This window comes from Filicampus tigris, chromosome 16 (genome assembly GCF_054856515.1).
Source record: "Filicampus tigris isolate MCC_2025a chromosome 16, RoL_Ftig_1.0, whole genome shotgun sequence".
NCBI classification, from domain to species: Eukaryota; Metazoa; Chordata; class Actinopteri; order Syngnathiformes; family Syngnathidae; genus Filicampus; species Filicampus tigris.
Window position 1 is genome coordinate 3946857 of NC_141232.1, and position 24272 is coordinate 3971128.

General features: G+C 50.3%; 5 protein-coding genes across 14 annotated transcripts; 2 read left to right on the top strand and 3 right to left on the bottom strand.

The window, feature by feature from the left end:
• Positions 1 to 142: 142 nt before the first annotated feature.
• On the top strand, positions 143 to 1999 carry ifnphi1 (interferon phi 1). Its single transcript, XM_086056146.1, has 5 exons — positions 143 to 271; positions 362 to 436; positions 509 to 661; positions 1588 to 1674; positions 1758 to 1999. Exons 1-5 carry the CDS (start codon positions 143 to 145, stop codon positions 1842 to 1844), a joined length of 531 nt encoding a protein of 176 aa, XP_085912272.1. The 3' UTR covers positions 1845 to 1999.
• A 488-nt stretch (positions 2000 to 2487) lies between these two features.
• Positions 2488 to 7019, bottom strand: LOC147134182 (uncharacterized). 2 transcript variants are annotated; one of them, XM_086056844.1, is made up of 10 exons: positions 6632 to 7019; positions 5920 to 6090; positions 5673 to 5852; positions 5177 to 5235; positions 5044 to 5100; positions 4293 to 4747; positions 3959 to 4084; positions 3421 to 3639; positions 3054 to 3161; positions 2488 to 2958 (listed from the first exon to the last, which is right to left on the bottom strand). In XM_086056844.1, the coding sequence occupies exons 1-10, from the start codon at positions 6761 to 6763 to the stop codon at positions 2939 to 2941; spliced, it is 1527 nt and encodes a 508-aa protein (XP_085912970.1). In that variant the 5' UTR covers positions 6764 to 7019; the 3' UTR covers positions 2488 to 2938. The 2 variants fall into 2 exon arrangements, with proteins under 2 accessions (XP_085912970.1, XP_085912971.1); XM_086056845.1 differs by lacking the exon at positions 3421 to 3639 and having other exon boundaries at positions 6632 to 7017.
• Positions 7020 to 7126: 107 nt separating this feature from the next.
• On the bottom strand, positions 7127 to 8429 carry dnaaf19 (dynein axonemal assembly factor 19). 2 transcript variants are annotated; one of them, XM_086056914.1, is made up of 3 exons: positions 8316 to 8429; positions 7597 to 7783; positions 7127 to 7504 (listed from the first exon to the last, which is right to left on the bottom strand). In XM_086056914.1, the coding sequence occupies exons 2-3, from the start codon at positions 7743 to 7745 to the stop codon at positions 7366 to 7368; spliced, it is 288 nt and encodes a 95-aa protein (XP_085913040.1). In that variant the 5' UTR covers positions 7746 to 7783; positions 8316 to 8429; the 3' UTR covers positions 7127 to 7365. The 2 variants fall into 2 exon arrangements, with proteins under 2 accessions (XP_085913040.1, XP_085913042.1); XM_086056916.1 differs by having other exon boundaries at positions 7597 to 7778; positions 8316 to 8416.
• Positions 8430 to 8432: 3 nt separating this feature from the next.
• LOC147134184 (rho GTPase-activating protein 27-like) lies at positions 8433 to 19738 on the bottom strand. Of its 3 annotated transcripts, none has more exons than XM_086056824.1 (21): positions 19547 to 19738; positions 16164 to 16281; positions 14733 to 15640; positions 14340 to 14474; positions 13972 to 14124; positions 13538 to 13696; positions 13368 to 13433; positions 12998 to 13111; positions 12847 to 12912; positions 12500 to 12559; positions 12243 to 12310; positions 12078 to 12165; positions 11894 to 11995; positions 11722 to 11820; positions 11567 to 11642; positions 11316 to 11432; positions 11146 to 11244; positions 10980 to 11057; positions 9717 to 9851; positions 9525 to 9630; positions 8433 to 9423 (listed from the first exon to the last, which is right to left on the bottom strand). In XM_086056824.1, exons 2-21 carry the CDS (start codon positions 16192 to 16194, stop codon positions 9246 to 9248), a joined length of 2838 nt encoding a protein of 945 aa, XP_085912950.1. In that variant the 5' UTR covers positions 16195 to 16281; positions 19547 to 19738; the 3' UTR covers positions 8433 to 9245. The 3 variants fall into 3 exon arrangements, with proteins under 3 accessions (XP_085912950.1, XP_085912949.1, XP_085912948.1); XM_086056823.1 differs by having other exon boundaries at positions 14340 to 14477; positions 19547 to 19737; XM_086056822.1 differs by having other exon boundaries at positions 12494 to 12559; positions 14340 to 14477; positions 19547 to 19737.
• A 318-nt stretch (positions 19739 to 20056) lies between these two features.
• On the top strand, positions 20057 to 24197 carry samd14 (sterile alpha motif domain containing 14). 6 transcript variants are annotated; one of them, XM_086056866.1, is made up of 11 exons: positions 20057 to 20183; positions 20251 to 20292; positions 20479 to 20889; positions 20989 to 21105; positions 21179 to 21368; positions 21449 to 21542; positions 21617 to 21700; positions 21762 to 21924; positions 22466 to 22591; positions 22689 to 22844; positions 23870 to 24197. In XM_086056866.1, exons 4-11 carry the CDS (start codon positions 21031 to 21033, stop codon positions 24017 to 24019), a joined length of 1038 nt encoding a protein of 345 aa, XP_085912992.1. In that variant the 5' UTR covers positions 20057 to 20183; positions 20251 to 20292; positions 20479 to 20889; positions 20989 to 21030; the 3' UTR covers positions 24020 to 24197. The 6 variants fall into 6 exon arrangements, with proteins under 6 accessions (XP_085912992.1, XP_085912994.1, XP_085912995.1 ...); XM_086056868.1 differs by having other exon boundaries at positions 20563 to 20889; XM_086056869.1 differs by having other exon boundaries at positions 20732 to 20889.
• The last annotated feature ends 75 nt before the right edge of the window (positions 24198 to 24272 follow it).

Sequence of the window (24272 nt, forward strand, 5' to 3'; positions counted from 1 at the left end):
CAATCACGTCCAGTCAGGTGGGTGTGTTTGGAAAGTGAGAGTAGAAAGAGAATTGTGGTATTCGGATGCGCCTGTTTTCTTTTTCCTGTCTGGAATGGTATAAGTGCAAAGAGTGTAGCATGTGGGACACATCAGCTTCATCATGTTGGGGGTCAGACGTGCACAGGTGTTCCTCGTCCTTTTTGGGGTTTTTGTACCCACGCTCAGCTGCGACTGGCTAAAACGATACACGGACTTGAGTAACAGGTGCCTGTCTCTGCTGCGGGACCTGGTAAGTATGCCATCCTCACGGTCTTGGGGGGTGGGAGATTTGGGGGTCTACCTGCTGTCTGAGTGCCCACCTAATGAAATGACTTTCCAGGGTGGTCCCTACACGGAGGATGAGTTTCCGCTTCCGTTCCCAAGACAGCTTTACAAGCAAGTGGAGAATTCTCAGGTGAGACGCACTTCCCGCGCTTGTGACGGCCAATCCGAGCGCAGACGTTAACCCGCGTGTCGCATCTCGCAGGCGGCGTGCAAAATCACTTTTGTCCGGAACAACTTGGGACACATTTTGGATCTGTACCAGCGAGTCAACACCACCAAAGTGGGCTGGGACGCCAACAAATTGGAGGAGCTGCTCATCGTCGTGCACAGACAGAAGGAAGAGCTCAGCGCGTGTGTATGTACTCCTCTCCTTATGTTCGCATGTGTGGTGATTGGCTGAGAAACGGGATGATTTTAGACATGTAAGGATTCCACCCGACGTCAGCGATGTATGCACCTGCTATGTTCTGTAGACCCTTTTTGGGCTTGAACGGATTAATCGACTTTTGCACTTTTAACCAACAAATCAATTAATAACCAGTTGACTGCCCTAACTAAGACACGTGCGGTCACTGATAGTGTAGTGGTACACACGCCTGAGTTTTGTGCGGGCAGCGTGGGTTCGATTCCCGCTCCGTGTCGGTGTCCGTGTGTGCCCTGCGACTGGCTGGCGACCAGTTCGGGGTGTAGTCTGCCTTTCGCCCATTGTCGGCTGGGATAGGCTCCAGCAATTCCTCGCGACCCTGTACAGGATAAGCGGTTTGGAAGATGACATGATGACTAAGACACGTGATCGCACTTGCACCGGCCCCGCCCCCCAACTCGCCTCGCCTACAAGTTCCGATTGTATGCGAGGCATAAAGTAGCGCAATCTGATTAATTGGACGTATGAGTCGGGGGTGGGACCTGTGCAATCTTGGACGGTGGGCTGGGAGTGACCTAGCTGGTCAACAAGTAATCGACGATCAAATGACGCGACAACTATTTTGATTATAGACGAATCGTTTCCAGACTTTGTTCAACTTCAGCTTGTACAAATCCTCGACATTTCAGCCAATTTTGGTGAAAAATGGAATCACTGCAATTCAAGATGAGAAATTTGTTGGGAAAACCAAAAAGAAACATTTTAGAATGACTGAGGAGTGTGTAAATCCATTCACAGTTTGGGAGCCTTCAAAATGTTTTATTGCTAATTATGTATGCACGCCCTATTGGATGTATGCGCTCGTACAACATGTCAGTTATCATCTTGAGTCCGATCCGTTTTCTCCTTTTTTTTAGACTTCACCAGCAAAGAGGGGCGGTTGTTTTTGCAAAGCGCTGCGCCGGTACTACGGCAAACTGATCAAGGCTACTCTCAACGGCACAGTGAGTACTCTGGAGTACAAGTACTCAAAGTACTGCAAATAGTGCGGAGAGTGCCTAACGTGCTGTTGTGTTTTTGTGCGCAGGAGGGCGGCAGCGCGTCGTGGGAGTTGATCCGCAGCGAAACCAAAATGCACCTGCAGCAGTTGCACTTCCTGGTTGCCGCCATGTGACCCGCCGCCAGCAGGAGGCGCCATCTGACCACTTTTCTACTGAGCGACTAGTCTTATTTATTATCTATTTAATATTTATTCTTTTTGACTAAATGAATGTTTTCTTACAACAACGTCTCTGGTTCATGAATGAGTCCCTGCTCTTTGCCTTTGGAAACAGGAAGTGACACCATACCGTGACTTCCGGCAGTGGAAGTCGCCTCCAAACCAACAAGTCCTCCCTATGAATGATTCGTCTTTTCAAATAATGGCCCGCATATTGGCTACACGCGTACTCGCCTACTTCCTAAAACCGTTTTAGTGCTCAGGCCAAAGCCGCGTCTAAAATCAAAGTATTGTTTTGGTGCCAACTAAGTCAAGTGAGCACAGCGATGCGAGGGAAGATGGGGGTGCCGTCCTGACCGCTCCACACAAAACTCCGGGATAAGTTTTCATTTCTGGGGCAGAATTTCTCTTTCTAGATCAAAACAGCACAAAGATGAGGGAGATGCAGAACTTGCAGAAGCGTTGCTCACAGAAGAATTTTGTCTTTAAAACTCCTATCACAAATTCCCTCTTCTTTTACTTCTCCTCAAAAAAAAAAAACCTCTTTTTTAATTGGGTTGTGCAGATAAGGCATATTAGTGAAGGAAAATGTTTCGAATGGGTTCACTTTTTTTGTTTTAATCAAGCATAGCAAAAGCTGACATTAGCACAGATGTGTGTACGGTAGACTTTATCTTGAAGTGAGTCACGTGGTGCTTTGCCGCCATCTTGTGGAATTTCTACACAAATGTGGACGCTTTTTGTGGCGAGGTCAATGACTGGCGAACTTTTGTCATGCACGGGCTCGGTCCCGAACGCCATCGATAGCGGGAGAAGCGAAGGCCGTGCACGGCGCGGCGTCGAATCCTTCCCCACTTTGTTTTTGCTTTCTTCAGGTGTGAAATCACAGGCAGGCAGTAAGGTTGTGCACATTCTCAAGTTGATTTGCAGTCGTTTAGGATGCGTTGAAAATGTCAGATGGTCAAGGCGGAGTGGAGTCTATTTCCACTGGGGGCGAAGAGGTCACGGGGGCGCAACTTGAGCCTGGCCACAGGATCGGACGTATAGTTCTACCTGTCGCTATACACCGCTGGCACAGATAGGCAAACAATTACACATTGTTAATTGGAAAGAAATCATCCTTATCTGAGCAATCAAGTGAAACTTGAGCAATTGCTGCAGTACCTTTCTCCAGGTAATGCGGGGGGGCGCCACTGAGCTCCTCAGCTGCCATGTCGTCATCCAACGGCGGTGGCGGCGGCGGCGGCGGCGGCAGGGCCGGCAGCTCCAGATCTGACAGAACAGCCAAGGGACACGTGAGTGACATGAGGAAGCAGCCAATCAGGACAGAGGGGCGGGGCTTTAGTCAACGTTCACAGTTGACCCCACCAACAGCCAATATCAAACGCCAAAGTCAATCTATCACCTGGCCACTCAATGGAGTTAGGAGCTAGGTCATGGGACCAATTCAACTCCAGGTGCGACTGTAGCAGTAAATTGATTTAAGTGACGTTGCGATTGTAGCGCAGTTTGCAACTGAAGCGCTTCTTACCCAGATGCTCCAGACGAGCAGGCAGGCCCAGCCCGGCCCAGGAAGAGGAGGAAGGCTGAGGGGGGGCCGGGTAGGAGGGAGGCGGGGGGATGAGCACTGGCAGATGGACAGAAAAGCGGGCGGGCGGGAAGAGGCAGCGGCCGTGGCGGCGGGAGGCGGGGCCCGAGCGGACCCTCAGCGACACGGAGCGGGCGGGGGGCGGCCGCGCGGCCCCCCCGCCTGCGTGCGCAAGCGCAGCAGACGCAGGAGACAAGAAGAGGGAAGATACGTTTTGCTGATTGCCACAATGCATGATGGGAAATATTGCAGTTTCGAGTGACGCTCAATGTTGACTCCTTTCCGAGGTCACGAGACGGGCTGGGGTCATTTTCATATCCTTTGATCAGTAACGGTCATGACCTTTCCTATGGAATTTGCTCTCAAAAATTAATTGATGGTCCTGATAGGAGCACCATTTGAATTATTAACCACAGTGGACCTGGATAGTTCCTCCACTAAGAACGAATGATGATGATATTCGTGTACGTGCGTGTGATACCATCTACTTCCTGGGTTGGTGGGGGAGGAGCCGGAAGATCTGGCTCTTCATTGGACGGCAGAGGAAAGACGTGGTCGTGATCGGGGGCTGGGGGAGACGGCGGAGGGAGGTTGCTCTCCTCCAGCACTGCAGAAAAACAATGATGTCATCAGAAACTTTATCGACGTCATATTTTCCATTATGGTGGTCACCAACAGCAACGAGGTCATTACGATAGTTCTCGTCATTAACATCATCGTCATCCACATTGTCGTTGTCGTCGTCGTCTCCATCAACATCAACGGACCAATCATGAGAGGAGATCAAGTAATGTTGCCATGGTGACACTCCTCACCTGTCTCTAAACATGGAGGTGGAGCCAGCGGGAGATCAATAGTGGTGGGCGGAGTCTCTGAACGGGGAAGAGCCAGAGGCATTGCAGAGACCAGCGGAAGGGGCGGAGCCACTGGAATCCCAGATGAATCGGGCGGAGGGGGCGGAGCCATTGGCATGGCTAAGTCTAGCGGAGGGGGCGGAGCCACTGGCATCTCAGAGAAATCGGGCGGAGGGGGCGGAGCCATTGGCATGGCTAAGTCTAGCGGAGGGGGCGGAGCCACTGGCATCTCAGAGAAATCGGGCAGAGGGGGCGGAGTCATTGACACGGCAGACTCAAGGGGAGTGGGCGGGGCCACGGAAATCTCAGACAAATCCGGCAGAGGCGGCGGGGCATCCTCAAGTAGTGCGGTGATGACATCACTTTCAGGTGGGGAAGGGACGGTGGGCGGAGCCACAGCTTTCCCAAAAGTGGAGCTTCAAAATAGCAGACAATGAAATCACCAGTAAGCGATAATTCATCGCACATTTTCTATCACTTCTAATGTTCCGATAAAAGCTTTTCGTTATCTTAGGGGAAACATTTTTTATGTATTTAAATAAGCTCAATTAAACATGTTTTGAATTAGATTAATGAATAAAACATTTTTATCATTCAATTTCAGAAGAAAAAAAGCCATGAATGAATCGATGAAATATAATCTTATAGACAGTATAACCAACCCACCCAGCCCCACTTTCCCCCTGCCTTGAATTGATGCAGTGTGCAGTACCTGCCGCCAGAGGGCGCCCCTGCAAACTTGAGGCCTTCTGCTACGGCTTTGCTGGACCTAAAAACCAAACAAAAAAAAGAGCAACAACTTGACGCTCAAGTCGGCAACAGCGAGTAAACCACAAAACTAAAACCTGATGGATGAGCCCGGCTTCCGGATGCTTCCGGTTCCCTCGCCCGCTTTCCCAGTCAGCTGTTGGGAGGACATGAAAGGTTGGGGTGGGATGGGGAGTTGCAAGGGGACACAAAGGGGGGACGGAGGGGGCAGAGGGGGGAAGGGCCTTGCAGCATCAATGGAGGCTCAGTCTCAGACAACAATCAACTGCAACAAATTCCCAAGAAAAAAAATCTTCCCACGCTCACACAACTATCCGTGTGTGTGTGTGTGTGTGTGTGTGCGCATGTCAATGTGTGTGCGAGTTGCCGTACAATGTCAAAGAACTTCTAAGGAAGCTTATTCAAATGCGTGTGCGCATGTGTGCGTGCGATGAAGAATAGGAAGTGGCTTGCTGCGGCAGCAGCCACTTCCTGTTAGCATAGACGCTGACTTGCGTTTGTTGTTGCGTGAGGTAAAAGATGAGCGACAGCGTAAGGATGATCGACAGCCGGTGGAAAACGACGGCTGGGTACCTTGACGGCGTGACCCAAGCTGTCCAGCTGCTGGTAGCCGATTGGCCGGCGACTGTAAGGGGGGCGCGGCTGCGGCGGCGCGACAGGTGCGGAGACCTTGGGCCCGCGGGGGAGCCGTCGCACTGCCGTGAAGATTCCGATTTCTCGACGGGAAACTTTCTCGCGGTGCATCTCCACCGTCTAGAGGGTCACACGTCCGCGTTTGTTGTGGTTAGCATGATGGGAGAGGCGGACAAAGGAGACGTACCTGCCCAATGAGGTTGATGGCTGACTCCATGTGGCCAAGCTGCTGGCTTTGCGCGTCCAGCAGACTTAGCACGCTGGTAGCTAGCGTGCTAATCTGGTAGGCGATGCTAGCCAGAGACTGGGCGGTCAGCGACTTGGTCTCCTCCAACGCTTTGGACGCGTCGTCCCCCGACTGCATGATGGACACGTCACATGAGCGCAAACCGTTAGCCACGCTTAGCCTAGCGTTGCTGGCACGCTACTGAGGGAATGCGGTCATTTATCTTCCTCTGCTTAGCTATCATTTGACATATTTGAATGTGACTTGAAGCCACGTGTTGGCGTTGCATTTACTTTAACTCGTTCACTTTAGTGTTTTCCTTCTAAACTGCTTCTACCAGATATTTGGGTTTGACTTAACCTTTTCTCATCTTTGATTCATTTCATTGTGTGGTCTGTATAAAAGATTCTTTTACAAAGAAGTGGAAAACATCGCCTTATTCTATCAATGTTTCTCGATATTGCACAGCTCTAGCGTGTAGTATCTGCAGACTCAAATGTACTTGTAGTATTTGTATTTTCATGTGCCGCAGTAGCAACATTGATGGAGACGTGCTACAAGCCTGTCAGATGGACTTGTGGAAGTTAGTACCGGTACATAGCGCTTGCAGCAGTGGTGCAAGAAAGCAGCGGTGTTTGTTAGTTAGTTAGTTAGTTAGTTGGTAGTGACTGGCCTGGACGTAGTTGTGGCAGCAGTAGTCTGCCACCTTGATGAAGTTGTTGTAGTTTTCCACTAGAAGCTTCCTGGACTCAGGAGCCTGGTTGAGGATCTTGGCTACTTCTTCTTTCAACTCGGCCGGCTTCATGTCGTCCGATTCTGTTTCAGGTATCTTTTCTGTGAACAGCGCGCACACACACAAGATGAAGAAGTCCGGTGGGTTTTGAAGCACCTGTCCCGTCTCAAAGGTCGCCTGCGCTCTTCTGCTGCTGCCGCTCGAATGATTGACAGCAGCTGCTCTTGCAACTTTTGAGTGTGTGTGGGAGAGAGAGCGAATGAAGACTAGCGCCCACGAGCCCACACTTCCTCTTTGCCTCTGCGTGCATGTGCATGCGCCAAATCCCGCGCTCCAGAGTTGTGAGGCGCTTGGCATGAAACTTACTCAGTGGCGCCGTCTGGTGGTCATGTCGCTGCACGCGGACACGTTTTCAAATGAATTCCTCATTCGCGGTTTAGATTACAAAAATACAACTTTTATTCACAACTTGTGCCCACATTCAACTTCCTACACATGTTATTGAGGGTCTGGTGTGAAATGTCGATGTCAGGTATGGTGAGTCCGGTGAGTTGTTCTTGTTACAAATCGTCTATATGCGCGTGTGTATACGTGTTGTTATCAAGGGGGAGGTGTGTATTTTTGTCACGATTAGGTGTGTAGTCGTTATTGAGGCTCCAGTGTGAGTTTTGTTATTAATGGTCAGGTGTGCATGGATGTTCTCGAGGTTCAGGTGTGTTGCCAGGAGCAACCAGTGGGTTCCATGGGGCGTGCTTGCGAGTGTTCTTGTCCTTCATGTGGAGAGGTGTCAGATGACTAGTCAGGACCAGACCCCTAAAGGAAAAAGGAATAAGAAAAAAATAATCTGACAAATGCTTTCCGTGATGGAAAGGTGCTTCCCCTGTTCCCCGTCCGCTTGATCCGACCTGAATTGCTCGTACGAGGCCACGCCTTGCTCGACGGCCCTCAGCTTGGCGTCATTCTCTCGTCGGTATTTGCGCTCTGCCTCCACGCCGGCGCGTAAATCTTTCTCCAACGCCGAGAAGTCGATGACGTCGCGCCGAGAAGATGTCATTTTTGCCAATGGGCCTCAGAGGACCTAGAAATCCTATACTGACGCCAAAAGACACCTGCCCTTGTTACCTTCCCAAGATGGCGGCCGTGCTCGTATGCGCACTGTGGCCTGTCGGCGGCGCTACTTCAGTAATTCGGCCTTTTGTTGTACGGATAAAATACATTAAAAACATCGCATCAATTATTGTCACATTGTTATTGTCACATTGCATTGTTGAAATTATGTCAATACACTCCATAATATACAAAATATAAAATGCGTAAAAACGTCCTAACCAGCTGGACACTTGCTTGATTCAAGTATCTATGGCAACTTCTTCCCAGCTACTTTTTTGTGCCCGAAGTTTCGATTAAAATCTTACAAAACAAACTATACAGCAACGCCGTCTTTACATACACTTTTACGTCCCCGCAAAAAAAAAGAACGGCTTGTAATGGCGTTTAGCGTTAGCTTTGAGGCTAAACAAATGTGTTGCATGTTAGCATCTGGCATCAAACAGATTCAACGCTAACTTTCACTAGTTCACACTATCAATTAAAGCAGTTTTATGAATTATGAGACCGTTTTTACCTGTTGGCTTTATTTCTTGATGGCGGGCGGTCAAACGAAATGTTTGGTTGCCATAACGACGGACGGAAAACCACAGTGCCCAAAAGTCTCCCTTTACCCAGAGAACACGTCAACACGTACGTCAGACAAAGCTTCTCTTTTATCCAAGAGTGCCTTGAGTCATTTAATTTACTACCCTATAATATCTCTGTGTGAATGTCTAAAACAATCAAACAATTACAATAGAGGCTTTCTTATTTATGTTACAGCATTAAACGTGCACAAAATATATTTCATGAAGTCAGAAACTTAAAAATGAAAGGTAATGCAGCTCCAGTAACAGTGAAATCATTTGAAACATCATCATTGTACATTTTCCGTTTGACAATTTGGACGTGTGTGCGAGTAGAAATGTTTCAATGTTGATGACCTTTGGGCTTTTTCTACTTTTGGTTATGTGTAGACTTTAACTGTTAACTTTTCAACTGGAGCTCCACAATCTAACACTGGAAGTCATCTGAGCATCTCACAATAAAATAAAATCTGTTCATCAAAATTATTGCTATTGATCTTATTGGCTGACATCATGTGAGCATCTCACGTGAGTGATGTCATCATTTGTCTTTCGTATCCCAGCAGAAGTCTTCCTTCCGTTTCCTCTTTGTGGGAATGTTAGTGGAAAGAAGTGACGACTCCTCAAAGGCGCTCTCCTTCTGGCTGGACTGCAAAGCTACGCAAGCGTATTGCTGCCATACATTTATCATCTTATCACAACATGATGCTGAACTCTTTTTTTTCTATTTTTTTTTTTTTCTACTGTGGCAGCAATACGCTTGAGTCCAAAGCACCCCGCTGTCATTGATATTGCTCTATCTTGTGGAAGGACCCGCGTCTCGTTTGTAATGCACGTCTCGGATCTCAGTTGAGGAAGGTTGTTCGCGCGCCACTGCGCTACCTCTGCACGAAGACGACATGGAATTCGTTGAGCATGAGCTCCACAATCTGGCTCTGGAAGATCATGTGGACGGTCATGTTGGCCGACTCGGTCTGCGGGCGCAGCAGCGTGGGCCCGAAGACGATGGCCAGGCTCTGGACCGACATCCGGTTGGCGTCTTTGTGCTCCACCACCCTGCGTGCCGAGAAGCAAGGAGAGGCAAAGGTTAAGGAAGCCTCCAAGTTGCCGGGCGGGGGGGGGGGGGGTGTTGGGTGACGTGGGGTGTGAGCACGTGCCTGCGCAGGTGCCTGAAAAGCAGCTCCATGGTGTCGTGGTTGGGAACCGGCAGCGAGCGCACCAAGTCCTTCATGTAGGACACGCGCAGGCCGTAGTCGTGAAGTTCTGCGGGAAAAAAAGGCGGACGCCTCAGGGAAGAGCGGCGCAAGTAGAGCCACATTCGAACAAGCGTGCGCGGAGGCGGGACTGACGAATGGCGGCGATGAACTTGTCGAAGAAGCTGAAGGGGAAGAGCGGCTCGGGAAGCTCGCGCAGGAACAGCTTGAGGGCTCCGGTCAGCACGTGGATGTCTTCCCACTGGCCGTCCTCCACGTCCAGCTGCTCCTCTGTAAGCAAGCGCGCAACGCCGCATCATGTCAGCCACTCCACTTCCTCATCGTCATCGTCATCATCATCATCATCATCATCATCATCATCATGACAGGCGGTGTCGGGAATGCTCCAAAATGATTTTTTTTTTTACTTGGGGGTCAATTATACAAAATGCCTATTGAGTGTTTGGCAATAATTTCGAAAAACATGTATTTTTTATTTTTAGGTCGATTACTGAATCTAAGTCAGGGGTGTAAAAAAAATAAAATAAAAAAAATAAAAATCAATGTAATTGTTTAATCGGCGTTAGTAAAATATTAGGGCTGTCAAAGCTAAAGCATTAACTATGGAGATTAATTTAAATTTGATAATACACACAAAAAAAAAAAAAGAACTCAGTTAACTCCGTTTTAATGACTTTCTGTAGCAGCTGACCTCTGCTCACTGTGCAGCCAAACTTAGAGGAGAGTCACTGTCGCAAAGACGGACTTTTACGTAGTTTTACTTTAAAAATTTACTCGACGGCTCATTGGAGAAATCCAGAATAATTTGCACATCTTGCAGATTAGTTGTACGTCATTGGTGAATCTTTCAACTATTGTATTTTACAGGAAAATAATCGTATTCAAGGATCAAAGAAAGCTGTTAGGACAGTCTTTGAATCGAAATATACTTTTAGTATTTTACCCACATTAATTCCAAGATTTTACTCAAGTAAATATCGGTTCCAAGCTTCGTAAAAAATTGTAGTTGAAAAGTATGATGAATCGCAATCAATTATGCAAAGTTTTGCGATTAATTAGTTCCACAATTTTAATCGCTTGACCAGCACTAGTAATTATACACAGTTGATAGATTACTAGTTTTGAAATCACACGTCAAGGAAAGTAGTTTGTTCAAGTTACTGTCCAAAGGGTAACAAAAAAAGTCTTGCAAATTCTCACCTTTATTTATTACATGTGACAAATTGAAATTGTGGTCCAGATTTGAGCAAGGATCGCGGAGGCCGATAACACACGCTTTGCTTTTGCGGGCCACACCAAAGGAAATGGCGGGCCGAATTTGGCCCCTGTGCCGCGGGTTTGGCAAAGGGGAAAATGGATTGAAATCGGAAATAATGAGTGAATGAGAGCCTTGGGTACCGTGATCGGCTTTGTGTCGCAGCTTCTGGATGACGGCCAAGTTTCCGCTCACACGGTAGATGCCGTCCGCATCAAGACCTGAACGCGCGCGCGCACGCACGCACGTAGCCCATCAACACAAAGAAGTGCTCATTTGATAACATGTGTGTGTGTGTGTGTGTGTTACCTCTCCTCTCCACAGCTTTGATGCACTTCTCCACAAATTTTGGAATGGTCGCGTTTTCCCTGTGACAAAGCGTGTCCAGGTGGCAGCCGAACACGTTGTCTGAAGACGAGAAAAGGAGGCCGTCACGCCGCGCGCGAGGGCGGCGCCTGAGGCGACGCGGCGGCGCTCACCTCGTATGTATCCCTTCTCCTTGACGCTCTGCAGCGTGGGCCTCCTCTGGAGGAAGCGTCGCAGTTTGGTGCGAACTCGCGTCTGCTCCGCCTCGGCGCCCGACAAGCTTCGGTTGCCTGCCAAGGCACGACAACGTCTTCAGTTGACAAGAAGTTTGTAAAAAGCACACGGGAAGTCAACACAAAAAGGCGGCGCGGCCCGCTGCCACGTCAGGCGCCCAGGGGGCGTGTCTTTGGATGAAGTCACTCACTCGCCCGCTTCCTGTCTTTGTCCTCTTTGTCCGAAGCCGCGTCGTCGTCGTCGTTGTCCGACGCGTGTTCCTGTTCCTGAAAGACACGCCTCCACGCTTACAACTGTATGTGTGTGTCTGCGTGTGTGTGTGTGTGTGTGTGTGTTTTAACTTACCAGCTGTCGGATGGTGTCCTGCATGACTTTCAGCCAATCGGTGATGATGCTCTCTGTGTCGTACTGCATCAGGTATTCGCAACCTTGACGAGTCCTCAGCTACACACACACACACGAGCATATCAGCGGAGCGGGAACACCGATGGTGCGCAGCCACGGTAACCAGGCTGACCTCCAGTACATTCTTCTTGGACGACTTGTCCTTGGGGGCCCAGCACACCGAAGCTCCTCTCAGCTCCACCGTGTATTCGGGAACAATCTGCGAGGCTTTGGACTGAGTGACGAGACGAGACGGGGCGTGAGCCACGTGAGCGCGCTAGGGGCAGGTTTGAGCGTGAAGGTGAAAGGCGAGTCACCATGTTGCTGCTGGGGGCAGACCTGGGGTCCCGGTGGAAGGTGAGGATGCCGCCGTGGAGGACGGTCCACGATTGGCTCCAGTTCTTCCTGTCGGCACCACGATGGGATGACAACCACGACAAAAAAAAAAAAAAAAAAAAAAAAAAAAAGAGAAAAAGCCTCACCGGATCTTCTTGCCGTTATCGACTACTTTGGTCTTGTTGACGATCCCCGCCTTCTCCAGCAGGTGTCCCTGCAGAAGTCGCACGATCACTGTCATCCGATGCCTCGACACAGCTGACCACCACCACCAGGGGGGGCCGCAACCCCGGGGTTAGTTTAGCGTGAGTTCTAACGGTTTCCCATAGCAACCGCAAACAAATGGAGGGACCAGAACACAACGGACGTCAGCGGCTAATCAGAACGCAGGACCTACATGTACCTGCTGGGAGTCTGCGCTGGGATTGGACAGATTCCTCCTCAAGCTCAGCCTATCACAGCGCTTGACACACAATGACATCATCAGCACGCGGGAGGGTGGTTGTGTACGTCTGCGCATAAGCGTGTGCACGTGTACATGTAGGTGTGTGGACCTGTGTGTTTCTGTATGTTTATGCATGTGTGGGAATGTGTGCACGTGTGTGTGTCTGTGTGTGTATGGGTTATGTATGTGCGTGCGTACGTGCAGTTGTGTGTGTCTGCATGTATTGGCGTTGAATGCGCGTGCATTGCTGTGTGTGTGTGTGTGTGTGTGTGTGTGTGTGTGTGTGTGTGTGTGTGTGCGTATACCTGCGTGCTGTCGGGCGAGTCTTTCCTGAAGTCGGCGACGTTCCTCCAGTGTCGCGAAGCTAACGACTGGGGAACACAAGCAAGTTTGTCAGCCCGCCGCCAGTCAGGTGACAGACGGACAAGACGCCGTTGGCCGCCGGTGGCGACTCACGTCCTCGGCCACGCTGTGCCGCCACGCCAAGCGCTGATCGGGCGTTCCGTTGGCCATCCGGACACCATCTTGGAGCTCCAGGTGCGCTCTGGGAATGACGTGCTGCCGAGCATGCTGGGAAATGGCGCAAAACAATAAAAAATGTGGTGCGGTTGTATTAGTATCATTTCAAATGGACGCTTTCTCATTCGTTTTTTGACTGCTTTTATTTTGTTAGGGTTCATGTTCAACTTCCTGGTTTGCAAACGCAAAGCTGCGTTTGGAATCATTCCCTGCTCCCAAATCGTCCCTAATCACCACATTTTGATATGGTTTTCCTTCAAAACGGTCATACTGTGTGTGTGTCTATCTGCGCGCATGTGTGGAGTACCGTAATGAAGACGGTGTCGTTGTCGTTGTGTGCGTCTACAGGATAATCTTCTGCTGGCAGTGGAGGCTTCAGGTTCCATCCACGCAGGCACAAACAATAAAAGAAAGAAAAAAAAAAAAAAGTAGTGTAAGACAACACACGCGCGTCAAAGTGCAACAATGAGCTGGTACCGGGCCGCCATCGGGCTTGACGGCGTCGTCGGTGGCGGTGAGGGCGCCGTGGGGCGCCAGCGTGGGCGCGTTCCAGGAGGTGGCGCCAGACACGGGGTTGTAGTAGTAGAGCCTCCCGGAGTTTTGGTCCATCAGCTGCTCCCAAATCTCGCAGCCAGACTGGAGGGAAAGCCCGTCACTCAAACTTTGTTCTATGAGGTTCATGTCATAGTCCAGTGTTACTCAAAGTGGGCTCTTTGTACCACTAGTGGTACTCTGGCTCCCTCTAGTGGTATGTGAGAAGAAAAAAAAATCAATGTCTAAGCAGAATTCAGCTGTATTTTAATTTTGAGTAGAATGTATTTGCTTTGGATTTAAAGCAACTGTTTAGTTCGAAACTTTAATTTAGCGTCAATCTTGATGTGCGAAAGGTGAAGTGTGTTGTGTTTTGTTACCTGCGAGGGCGTCGGCGACAAAGAGGAAGGAGTGGGCGACGAGGCCGGGGGGGACGACGGGTGCGGCGAGGGCGAGCGCGGCTGCGACCAGGTGGTCTGTCTCGTCAGCGGGTGGAAGTAAAACACCCTCCCGCTCTCCTGGTCCGTGTGCATCTGCAACAGAGCCCTTTCACAATAAAACACTTTGTAATATCAGACGCTCGTATTCCTTTTGCTCATAGTACAAACGCACAAAATGCTCATGTATGACTTGAAAGGTCAAATGGTTCAAATGCAAAAGCAGAAATCTCCATTTTTGTGGCTGAAATGAGGTTGAAATTTCTTTGAATTTGAATTCTTTTCAAGCCCCCAAACGTGCCCACGCTGACCTGCCATCCCTGTTGCGGGCTGAGGGGAGAGAGGCTTATCATTTCAGAGGAGGTGCTTGAAGAGGAGAGGGTGTGACCTGTGGTGGAGGGGGCGGAGTCAGGCAGCTGGGGCAGCTCAGGGGCGGGGTCGCCGGCCTGCTGGTGTCAAGACAAACGACAGACACGCACACGCAGGGATGAATGAATATTTCAGGCTTCCTCCTCGGGTTTCTTGTGTCAGCCAGCAGCCAGCAGCCATCGCCATGGCGACAAGCAGACGCCACCAAATTCCTCATCATGCCTCGCTAGCCACAGTCATGACGTCCCGTCAACATCAACATAACGGTCTACAAATGGCTTGTTTAAATGAAGCTCCTCCCCCTCCCGTCGACATAGTTCCTTGGCACCGTTTACCTGTGTGGGGGGCGGAGCCGGGTTCAACTGTCCAATCAGGCCATCCAGTTGCAGATCCTGGATGGACTCGTAGATGTGGTTGGACTCTTCTTCCACTTTGCCTTCCTCGTTCTCCTCCCGGCCGTCGCTGTCCTGTTCGCTGTCCTCCGTGGCCTCGATCAATTCGTCTTCGTCTTCCGTTTCTTGCCGCGCTGCCGCCAGCTCATCTCGGTCTTCCTGCGCCGGCCCGACCTCAGGGTCCTTGAGGGCCTGCACATCGGGTACGGTGGGCGTGTCCACGGGGATGGGAAGCGCGTGGGGTCGGGCGGCGGCCGGCTCGGCCGGGCTGAAAGCAACGTCTCTGTGCTCCTCGGGCAGGTTTTTCCCCGTCGCGTCGTCGGTTTTGTCGGAGCTATCGGGACCCGAATTGGCGGCGGGGTGGCGTTGTGCCGTGGCGAGTGGCGGCGGCGGGTCCAGGAAGTCCAGCGGGACGCCGAACGTGGACATGCGGTTCTCCGTCTTGCGGTAGCCACCGGACGTGTCCGGTTTGAGCCGGATGGTCACTTCGTCGCCGGGTTTGCTTCTGGTCCCGCCGGGCTCTTCCAGACCCTTGGGAACGGGAATCGTTACGGGGACCGGCAGAGGGACAGGCACGGGTACCGGGGCCGCCGCCGCCGGAGCGGGGACCGGAGTCGCCTCAGGAGCCGGCTGGTTGGCAAAGTCCAGAAGGGACGGCGCGTCGGGCGGGAGCTCCTTGACGTACTTGGCCGGGATGTAGAAGGGTTTGGAGGCGTGGTCGCGCCGCACCTGCCACCAGTGGGCGTTGGTCTTGGCCAGCAGGACGTAGCGCTCGTTGGGCTTGATGGAGATGACGGAGCCGTCGCGACCCTCATACTCGTACTGGAACTCCACCAGCACCAGACCCACACCTTCAACAAACACACAACAAACGGTTCAAAATCACACACCCGAATTTGTAGACTTCGACTGGACTTTGAGTCATTCCAACTCGCGCAACTTTCATTTCCTGAGCCAGTCACAATCACGTTTTGCATACTATTCCAGAACTGCATTTCTGGGGGCGGCCATTTTGTCTTCTGTCGACTGAAAATGACATCACAGCCGCTCAGGGCTCAGGTAACGGCCAATCACGGCTCAGCTTCGGAAAACACGTCAGCCCTGAGCAGTTGTGATGTCATTTTCAGTCGACAGGAGTGACAAAATGGCCGCCTGAAGAGATGCTTAAAAACCGGTGGAATAACTGTTATTATTACGATATTACAATTACAATATTTAGCACAATGCCTTGTTTTAACTGGTGGGCTTGCATAGAACATATTCTTGAAAAAAAATATGTTTGGGTTGACTTATGACAAAGTCCTAAAAACAACTTCTGCAGCTGGCTAATGCTAATGCTAGCCGGCCAAAGCTGAAAACGTGAAGTAGACTAACCTCTGCCCAGCAAGCTGGACGTGGTTGCCATGGTGATAGCAGACGCGCCCCTCAGCTTGACGGACAGGCGGCCGCTCCGCAGGTGAGGGGTGAAAGGTCAAGGGCAACCATCCGCTCTCTAAGACACGACAGGAAGTACACGCATCACCTGAAATGTGGCAGCGCGCACTCAAAATGGCTGTCAGCGGAATGTTTGGCGTGCTCGCGTCCGCCCTGTCGTGACATGTCCCACGCTAGACGCGCACGCACGCAACAGACACGCACAGACAGACATGAGTCAACACACGCACACAAACACACCTCAACACACCCCACGCAGCAGACACACGCACGCGCACACCACTTGACACACACGCACTCGACGCCAAAGACACAAGTTAACACACGGTCAAAGCACACGACAATATACACAAACACGACAGTCAACACACAATCACTAGTCAAGACACACACCCAAACACACACACACCATTCAACAAACACAAAAGAGTGAACACATTGACGCCCGTCACCACGCGAGTCAACACACACGCTTTTCCACATGTGACGTCATTTCTGTCTCCAAATAAAGATCATATTGTTTTGTGCGCACACACAACACACACACGCGCAGAACAATAGTAGGAGGTGCATCTCGGCCTTGTTTTGTTTACAGAGGGAAGTGTCTGCTTCCTGTCAGTGCTAAGCCACGCCCACCGGTCACCACCCCTCAGTGACATCACACACTCACCCGTGTGCCCAAGCACACGCACACACACGCACACACAGATAGTGTGAATGCTTATGTGACTTAGTGAGTTAGTGCAGAAGAACTCCGGGTTCAAAGTCTGTCACTTGTTAAAGTGACTGACATCACCGCTGCAGCTTACACACACACACACACACAGAGGAAGTGCACAAGCACACACACAGAGGAGTGTGCGTGTCTGAGCGTACGCTTCCTGTCTTGGTCGCCCAACAATGGTACCACTGCTTCAAAGTGGAATGAAGGTTTTGTCACCCGGCTATCATTTCTGCTTATGCGATGGACCCAGTCGCCAGTCGGTCGGAGGACAACCATTCGCTCACGCCACATTCACATCGACGCAAAACCCAGCCCCGCCTGCGAGCAAGTCAGCGAAATGGACCACCACACACTACACACACATTATATTAAAAAAGATGGCAACTTTAAAAATCCAGCGTTATCCCCCAAAAACGTCATGTGACCAACAAAAGAGGATGTTAACGACACAAATGGGGAAAGTGTCAAGTCATGCGCCCCAAGGACTTTGTTGGGCCTCCTTGTGGACGAAGGGCAACATCGAGGCCGCGCGGCATCGGCCTCCAGCTCGTCCGCGCTTCGGGCTTTCTTTTTCCCTCACCTTCCGCTTGGCAGTAGCACATCCATTTTGAATCAGGTTCAAGTCAGGCCACTTTGCTGGCCAATCAACTACTGCTATTCAACGGCTATGAAAGAGGGCATCGGTTGTTTTGGATTTGTTGGCAGGTGGCAAATCCTGCTGGAAAAATCAAATCATTGTCATATTGTACTTGAAGACATGTCATGCTATGTTTCCATGTTGACAAATACAAGTTAATAATGACAATGAAGTTAATTTGTTGAGTCAATGTCGGACACACCTGAACACACCTCAAACACCGTGCGTGTGCTTGTGTGTGTGTGTGTGTGCTTGTTTCAGGTGTATCATGAGGCCTTCTGGAATTACTCCCCCGCCCGCCCACGTCTTTGCGTGTCCCATGACCACACCCTCCCCACAGGCACACGCACACAAAACTCCCTGTCAATGGTCATAGCAAAAGTGAGATTTGTCGACCAATCCGACAAGCCCTCGAAGTTATGTGACACTAAACAACCTTTCGCCTGTGCCACAACCAACATGTCAGGTGACATTTTGAAAGCGTCACATGAGCCGGGCACGGCATGCTCAGAAACGCCGCGCTCCGGTTGGCCGACTTGAGGCTGGGATGGCGGGTTGCCAGGCAACGGTGAGCGTGCTCCTCAACATGGACGTGACTCCCAAACAACTTTGCGGCCCCCAGAAAACAGTTGAGAAGCTTCTCTAAAGCACCAAAAGGGCATCTTGGGATTGCGTGAGTTGCTTCGGAACACTATGCAAAAGGAAAACATGGAGAGGAGCCGTGTTTTTTCGTCATGTATGTATCCCCATAGTCATCACGCACTTCTGCTCCACATACACGGAAGCAAAAGCTCATGCTAGTCAAGTCGTATCAGTGTCAAAATATCAGTGCTTTTTTTTCCAAAAACAAGTACAGACTGATGCCAATACTGCTATCAGTATTACTGCATCCCTCAGATTAACATGACTACTACTGTCATACTACTACTTATACTGCTTCTAATACAACTGCTACTATACTGCTACTATTACAGTAATACCAATACTAATACTAATCCAGCTTCTCCACTTCTACTACTATTACTGATATGGTACTAGAGCTAATACACGACTAATACAGCTTCTACAACACTACTACTACTGCTGCTATCAGAGTACAACGATACTACGAGTACAACTGCCCCAGTGATACTACTAATACAACTGCTACTACTGCAATGGTATTACTAATGATGACATTGCTTCAACATCACTACTAATAGTACTGAGATTCTCAAATAATATTACAAATATGGCCACAATAATACTACTACAAATGCTACTAACACTATGACAATACTATTAAAAAATATACTACTGTGCTTATTACTATGAATACTAATACAATGATACCACTAGTCCTAACATTCGTTTATTATGATTAGTATATAGCAATATATAACAAAAATATACAATTATTACTTTAATATACACTACTACTACCCTATCATTACTAGTGAAACTCAACTGTAATACTATTACAACTAAGTCTAATGCAAATACTGCTACTACTAATACCGTGACACAACTACAACTAGAATATGACTAAAACTAATGTAATAGTACTACAGTTAGTAGAAATACTGCTCTTTGTACTTGACGGCGTGTTCGATGCATGAAAGGAGAAGAAAGTTGATTACTTGCTTCTTTCTTTTGTCGGTTGACGTGCACGCAAGCAAACACACCCAACCACACCGCACATTCCAGCCACACGCACGAGCGCGCGCGCGCAGGAGCGCAACGCTAACAAGCTAACAAAACACACACGCCACTTAATGCGTCCTTCCTTCCTTCCTTCCTTCCTTTGCCAAATAACTTTAGACGACCGAAACGACACGACATACACAAACAACCGTACTACTACTACGACGCACTCGAGCTCGACAAAATACACGAATACACGACTAGCGCCATGGATGTGTGAGCGTGCGCGTGTGTGTGTATACATGCACGCAAGTGTAGTAAAAAGTACTTTAGCGTTACCTCGAGTCCAAGGAGAAGCACGGCAGTCATGATGTGTGCCCTCGTGTACTTGTCGTGTACTTTTTGGGTACGTGTGCGTGCGTGTGTGAGTGCGCGTGTGTGTGTGTGAAAATCATGGAACAGGTTCCTCTCTCTTTGGCCCCGCCCACCTTGGAGACCTGCTTGTCTCGGCTTGCCTCGCCCCGCCCACGTACCGCCCCGCCCTCGACCCGGCCCCACACAGATATCGCCCCGCCCGCCCGCACTTCCTGCTTCCTCCTGGTGACGTTCCCAGGGCGCCATCTGGCGGCAGGCAGTTGCTCACGCAGCGGCGGCACCTTGACTGTCCTCACATGACGTCACTGCGTCTAATCAAAACAAAGATAATGATGAAAGACGAATAAAGTATCTTTCACCATCGACACAGCATTTTGCATTCGCTAGTTAACATTCATCCAGGACACCCCCATGAACCCCCACCCCCTGACCCGCCCGCATTCGCAATGGTTCGCTCCTGATATGTGCGCACGCGTGCGCGAGGCAGACAGTGCTCATGCTCGCACGCTCGTGCCCGCGCTGATGCTGATGCTGCGTGCATGAGGCAGCACTTTTCCCGCCTCCAGCCGGCAGACTGCGTCCAGCGCGGAAGTGACATGACGTGAGGGTCCGCCCGCGTGCCTCTTCACCATCTTCATTTTCGTCATCTTCTTCTTCCTCCTCCTCAGCTATCTTCTCTGCACGACAACATTGGAGCGCCAGGGAGTGAGGTGTGTGCGTGCCTGAGCTGTTGAACATGTGATGACGTCAACACTTCCTGTCGTGTCGTCTGGGGGACAGTTGCTCTCTTTCTCCTCCTTACTCTCCTTTTCTCTGTTTCTCTCTCATTCTTTCTCCATGCCTGTTTCTTGCTCATCTTTGTTGTCTCTCTGCCTCTCGACCACTCCCTCCTCCAGCCTGCATCCTAAACAGCTGAGTCATCTTGTCCTGACTCTGCCTCCCGTGGGTGCGCGTGCGTGTGTGTGCGTGTGTTTTTTCAGAAAGCGCTGAGTCATGTCCGCCGGCCTAGACGACAGCGACAGTGTGTTTGGCAAGTAGCAAGTGCTTAACCTGTGATGCGATGCTCAAGTTAACTTTTACGCCATCTCATGTGACGTGATGACATCATCAGGTTACCGCCTGCGTGTGCGTGTTTGTGTGTGTTGTCAGAGCTGAATTCGGTGATTCCCGAGACGGAGCTGCTAGACAACAGCATCCAGAAGGGGCGGGTCCAGCTGAGCCGCAGGCACCGCCCCTCTCGCTCCCGTTGCCAAGACAGCGTCAGCTCCAATGACGACAACGGCGATGACAGTCTGGAGAGGAAACAGGTGCTTACACGCGTGAAACATGTATGCCCCTGCATGCACGCGTGTCAAGTGGATCACGTGACAGCACCTGACCAGTGTGTGCATGTGTGTGAACATCAGGACAATGCAACGTTCTCTGTCCACTCTCCTCTCCAAGTGACAATGCGAGGCTCCTCCCCTTCCCCTGATTTGCTGCTGTCGGCACGTAGCTCCGCCTTCTCCTTTGACACGTCACTGGTGGGTCAATCAAATGTCAGCATTCAAAGCGTGGAAATGAAAACACCGTCCACTCCCTGCCGACGTCGCTCAGGTGCGTCGCTTGCCGGACGACGCCGGCTTGTCATTGGCTGTGGCCCCACGGGCACGCTACCACCAACTGACCAATGACACGACTCAAGAGGCTTTGGCCGCGCCCACCAGCTCGCTTTCCAAGTCTTGCCCTGCCTCCTCCGACGCTTCGCCCGTTTACACTCGAAGGAGCAGGAGGCCGGACAGTGAAGGTACACACACGCACACAAATAAGCACACACACGCCTAATTTTATCTGTGTGTGTGGTGTGTGTGCGCGTGCACGCGTCAGTTCTGGTGTCCGAGTCCAGTCGAGACTCGAGTCCTGCCGACCCTGTTCCAGTGCTGCTGGACCAGAAAACCAAAAGACGCTTCCAGGATTTGGGGTGAGCCATGTTTGTGCTGAGTGGGCTTTTCCCTCATTGTTGTGATGTCACTGAGGCTTTTGTCGTGTGATCAGCGTGACCCTCAGGCGCTCGTACCTTCGAGTGAAGAAGGACAAATTGGACAAACGAGACAAACGCGCCAGCGAGGGGGGCGGCAGGTGAGTCTGACCACGCCCCCCGCACCCACACACTGACCTCTGACCTCCACATGCCACCCAGGGATACGTCCGAGCGTCTCAGAGAGCGAGAGTGTTCGTCGTCATCTTCGCGAGCATCCACATCCTTTGTCTCCTTTTCCTGGTTTTCCTCGTCGGGAACGACCCCCGGTTCCCCCCAAATGCACCCTGTGACTGGACATGCGCCCCCAAAGTCTTGCTCACAGGTACACACTTCTTGTTGGTGGTAAACACTTCCTGTTGCTAGTCAAAACTTCCTGCACATCCGCATGCACTTCCTGTTCACTTCCTGTTTCGAGTAAACATTTCCTGTCCGTCAGTATGCACTTCCTGTTACTGGCGTGTTCTTCCTGTTACTGTTAACCACTTCCTCTTTATTGGTATGCACTTCCTTCCTGTTGCTAGTAAACTCTAATTGTTACGTACTTCCTGTTGCAATTAGACACTTCCTGTTGTCAGGATCACACTTCCTGCTAGGATGTCTTAGTTGTGTCATATTTAATATGTGCATAGAGTAGGTACCAGGTACCAAGGAATGCTAACAACTATGACGCTACAAGCTAGCAAAGTTTATTAGCTCATGACAAATTGTGCTAGCTTGTAGCAGCTTGCACATAAAAGTGCTAAAAAGTGTATGTGTGTGACATGACATCACAGCAAGACGATTGATTGTTGCAGAAGCAAAGTGGTGACAACGCGTCTCCTCAGAAGTAGGATCAAAAAACTTTTCTGCTGCGTTTATTGCAGGAGTCGGCTTTGAGCGAGGACTTTTCTCCTCCTCAGACGTCCCCGTCCGTGTGTCCTCACGTGGAGTTGTCCTCCTCCATGTCGTCCTCGCACCCCTACCAAACGCTGTCGCAGTCTTCTGACGAGGTAGCGCACGCGACTGCAAAGCCTGCCAAATGCTGTGTCACATGTACGCTGTTGACGGCCATGATGCTAACGCTGCTTTTGGGCACGTGCGCGTCAGCTGGGCGACGAGGCGCCGTGCGCGGTGGCGTCGTGGACGAGCCAGCAGGTGTGCGAGTGGCTGCGGGAGCTGAGCATGGACCAGTACGTGCCCGAATTCCGAGCCGGGCACGTGGACGGACGCTCGCTGCTCCAGTTGGACGGCGGAAAGCTCAAGGTGAGGGCGTGCGCACACACATACACGCGTACGCACATGGCTAATGTTTGTAAATGCCTCTAGTGAGCTGAAAACAAAACAAACGACTTGCTGAGTTTGGGGGTGCCGAAACCCAAAAGCTTTTGGTGTTTTTTCTTCATTTCCTCCCAAAATACAAATGAATACAGAGGTGCCTTGAGATAAGAGTTGAACCTGTTCTGTGACCATGCTTATAACTCAAAACACTGGCAACTCAAATCATCATTCCTCATTGAAATGAAATGGCTCCCACCAACAACAAAAAAAAGCAGCTGTTTGTTTTTTAATAAGGAAGAATTCATTGTGCGGCTTCTTCTGGTATGCCCATGGTGACCACTGGGGGGCAGTGTAAGATGGAGCATCACTTTCATGATGAACTTGTGCAACTTGAGCTCGACACTGTGAATAACAACGAGTGCCTGTTTGGACAGAAACTTACCATGGGCTCAGGGAGACTAAGAAGGATTTTTTTAGATCACAATACATCTTGAAAAAGAAAAAGAAATGGCATACAGTACATCGTAGTAATTGCCATTACAAAGTGTGAATAAGAAAATAATAGTGCAGTTTTATCAGTGCTGACTCATTCCCTCAACAATATTAGATCAGCACATTTTTCAGTGTGAAAGAAGTCCAAATATCCAAAGGTCAAGTTCACATCTTGCAAAATGGCAGCTGATTGGTGAGCCAGCAGTGGCTCTGCTGCGCACGCCAGGAAGCCATCATTTTCCTTATTTCTATTACCGAAGAAGTAATGGCACATTGTCTGTCTAGGTGTGTTGCTCCACCATTTGTGCTGCGCGCTATCCATTAGCCCGTGAACGGCCTTTTTTATGACGTGTTAGCATGAAGCCAGCAGGCGTCGACTTCAAAAGTTGCCTTGAAGTGGCCCCATTTAGCCAACAAGCCACTCGACTCAGCCACCCGACCACACTCAAGTACATTAAAAAAAAAAAAAAAAAAAAAAAAACGGGGGGCTCACTCGTATTTCGTTTTGTTTTTTGCAGGGTCTGGGCGTTCTGAGCTCGTGCGACCGCGGCGCTCTCAAGCGGCGCATTAAAGTCTTGCAGACGGCCGCCGACAAGGACAAGAAGAGCAGCAAGCACAAGGACAAAGATAAAGAGCGCCGCAAGCAGCGCGAGCAGCGCTGGAACTGAACGACCCCGCCGCCGCCGCCGCTGCGTGCGACCTTGTTACCAGCGGGATGTTCAAACATGGTCAAAGTGCAGGTTTCTTTCCCTCCCGCCTATGCAAAGGAGACGCAAATGTTTTTGGCTACAAGACGTTTCTTGTCATGAGCGTGCTTTCCAATTAAAGGCTCTTATTGCGAAAGAACAGGAAGTGTCAATCATGAACCGAGAGTCGTTCACGCATCACTGTGGAGCGATTTGGATGATTTCCAGATCAGGA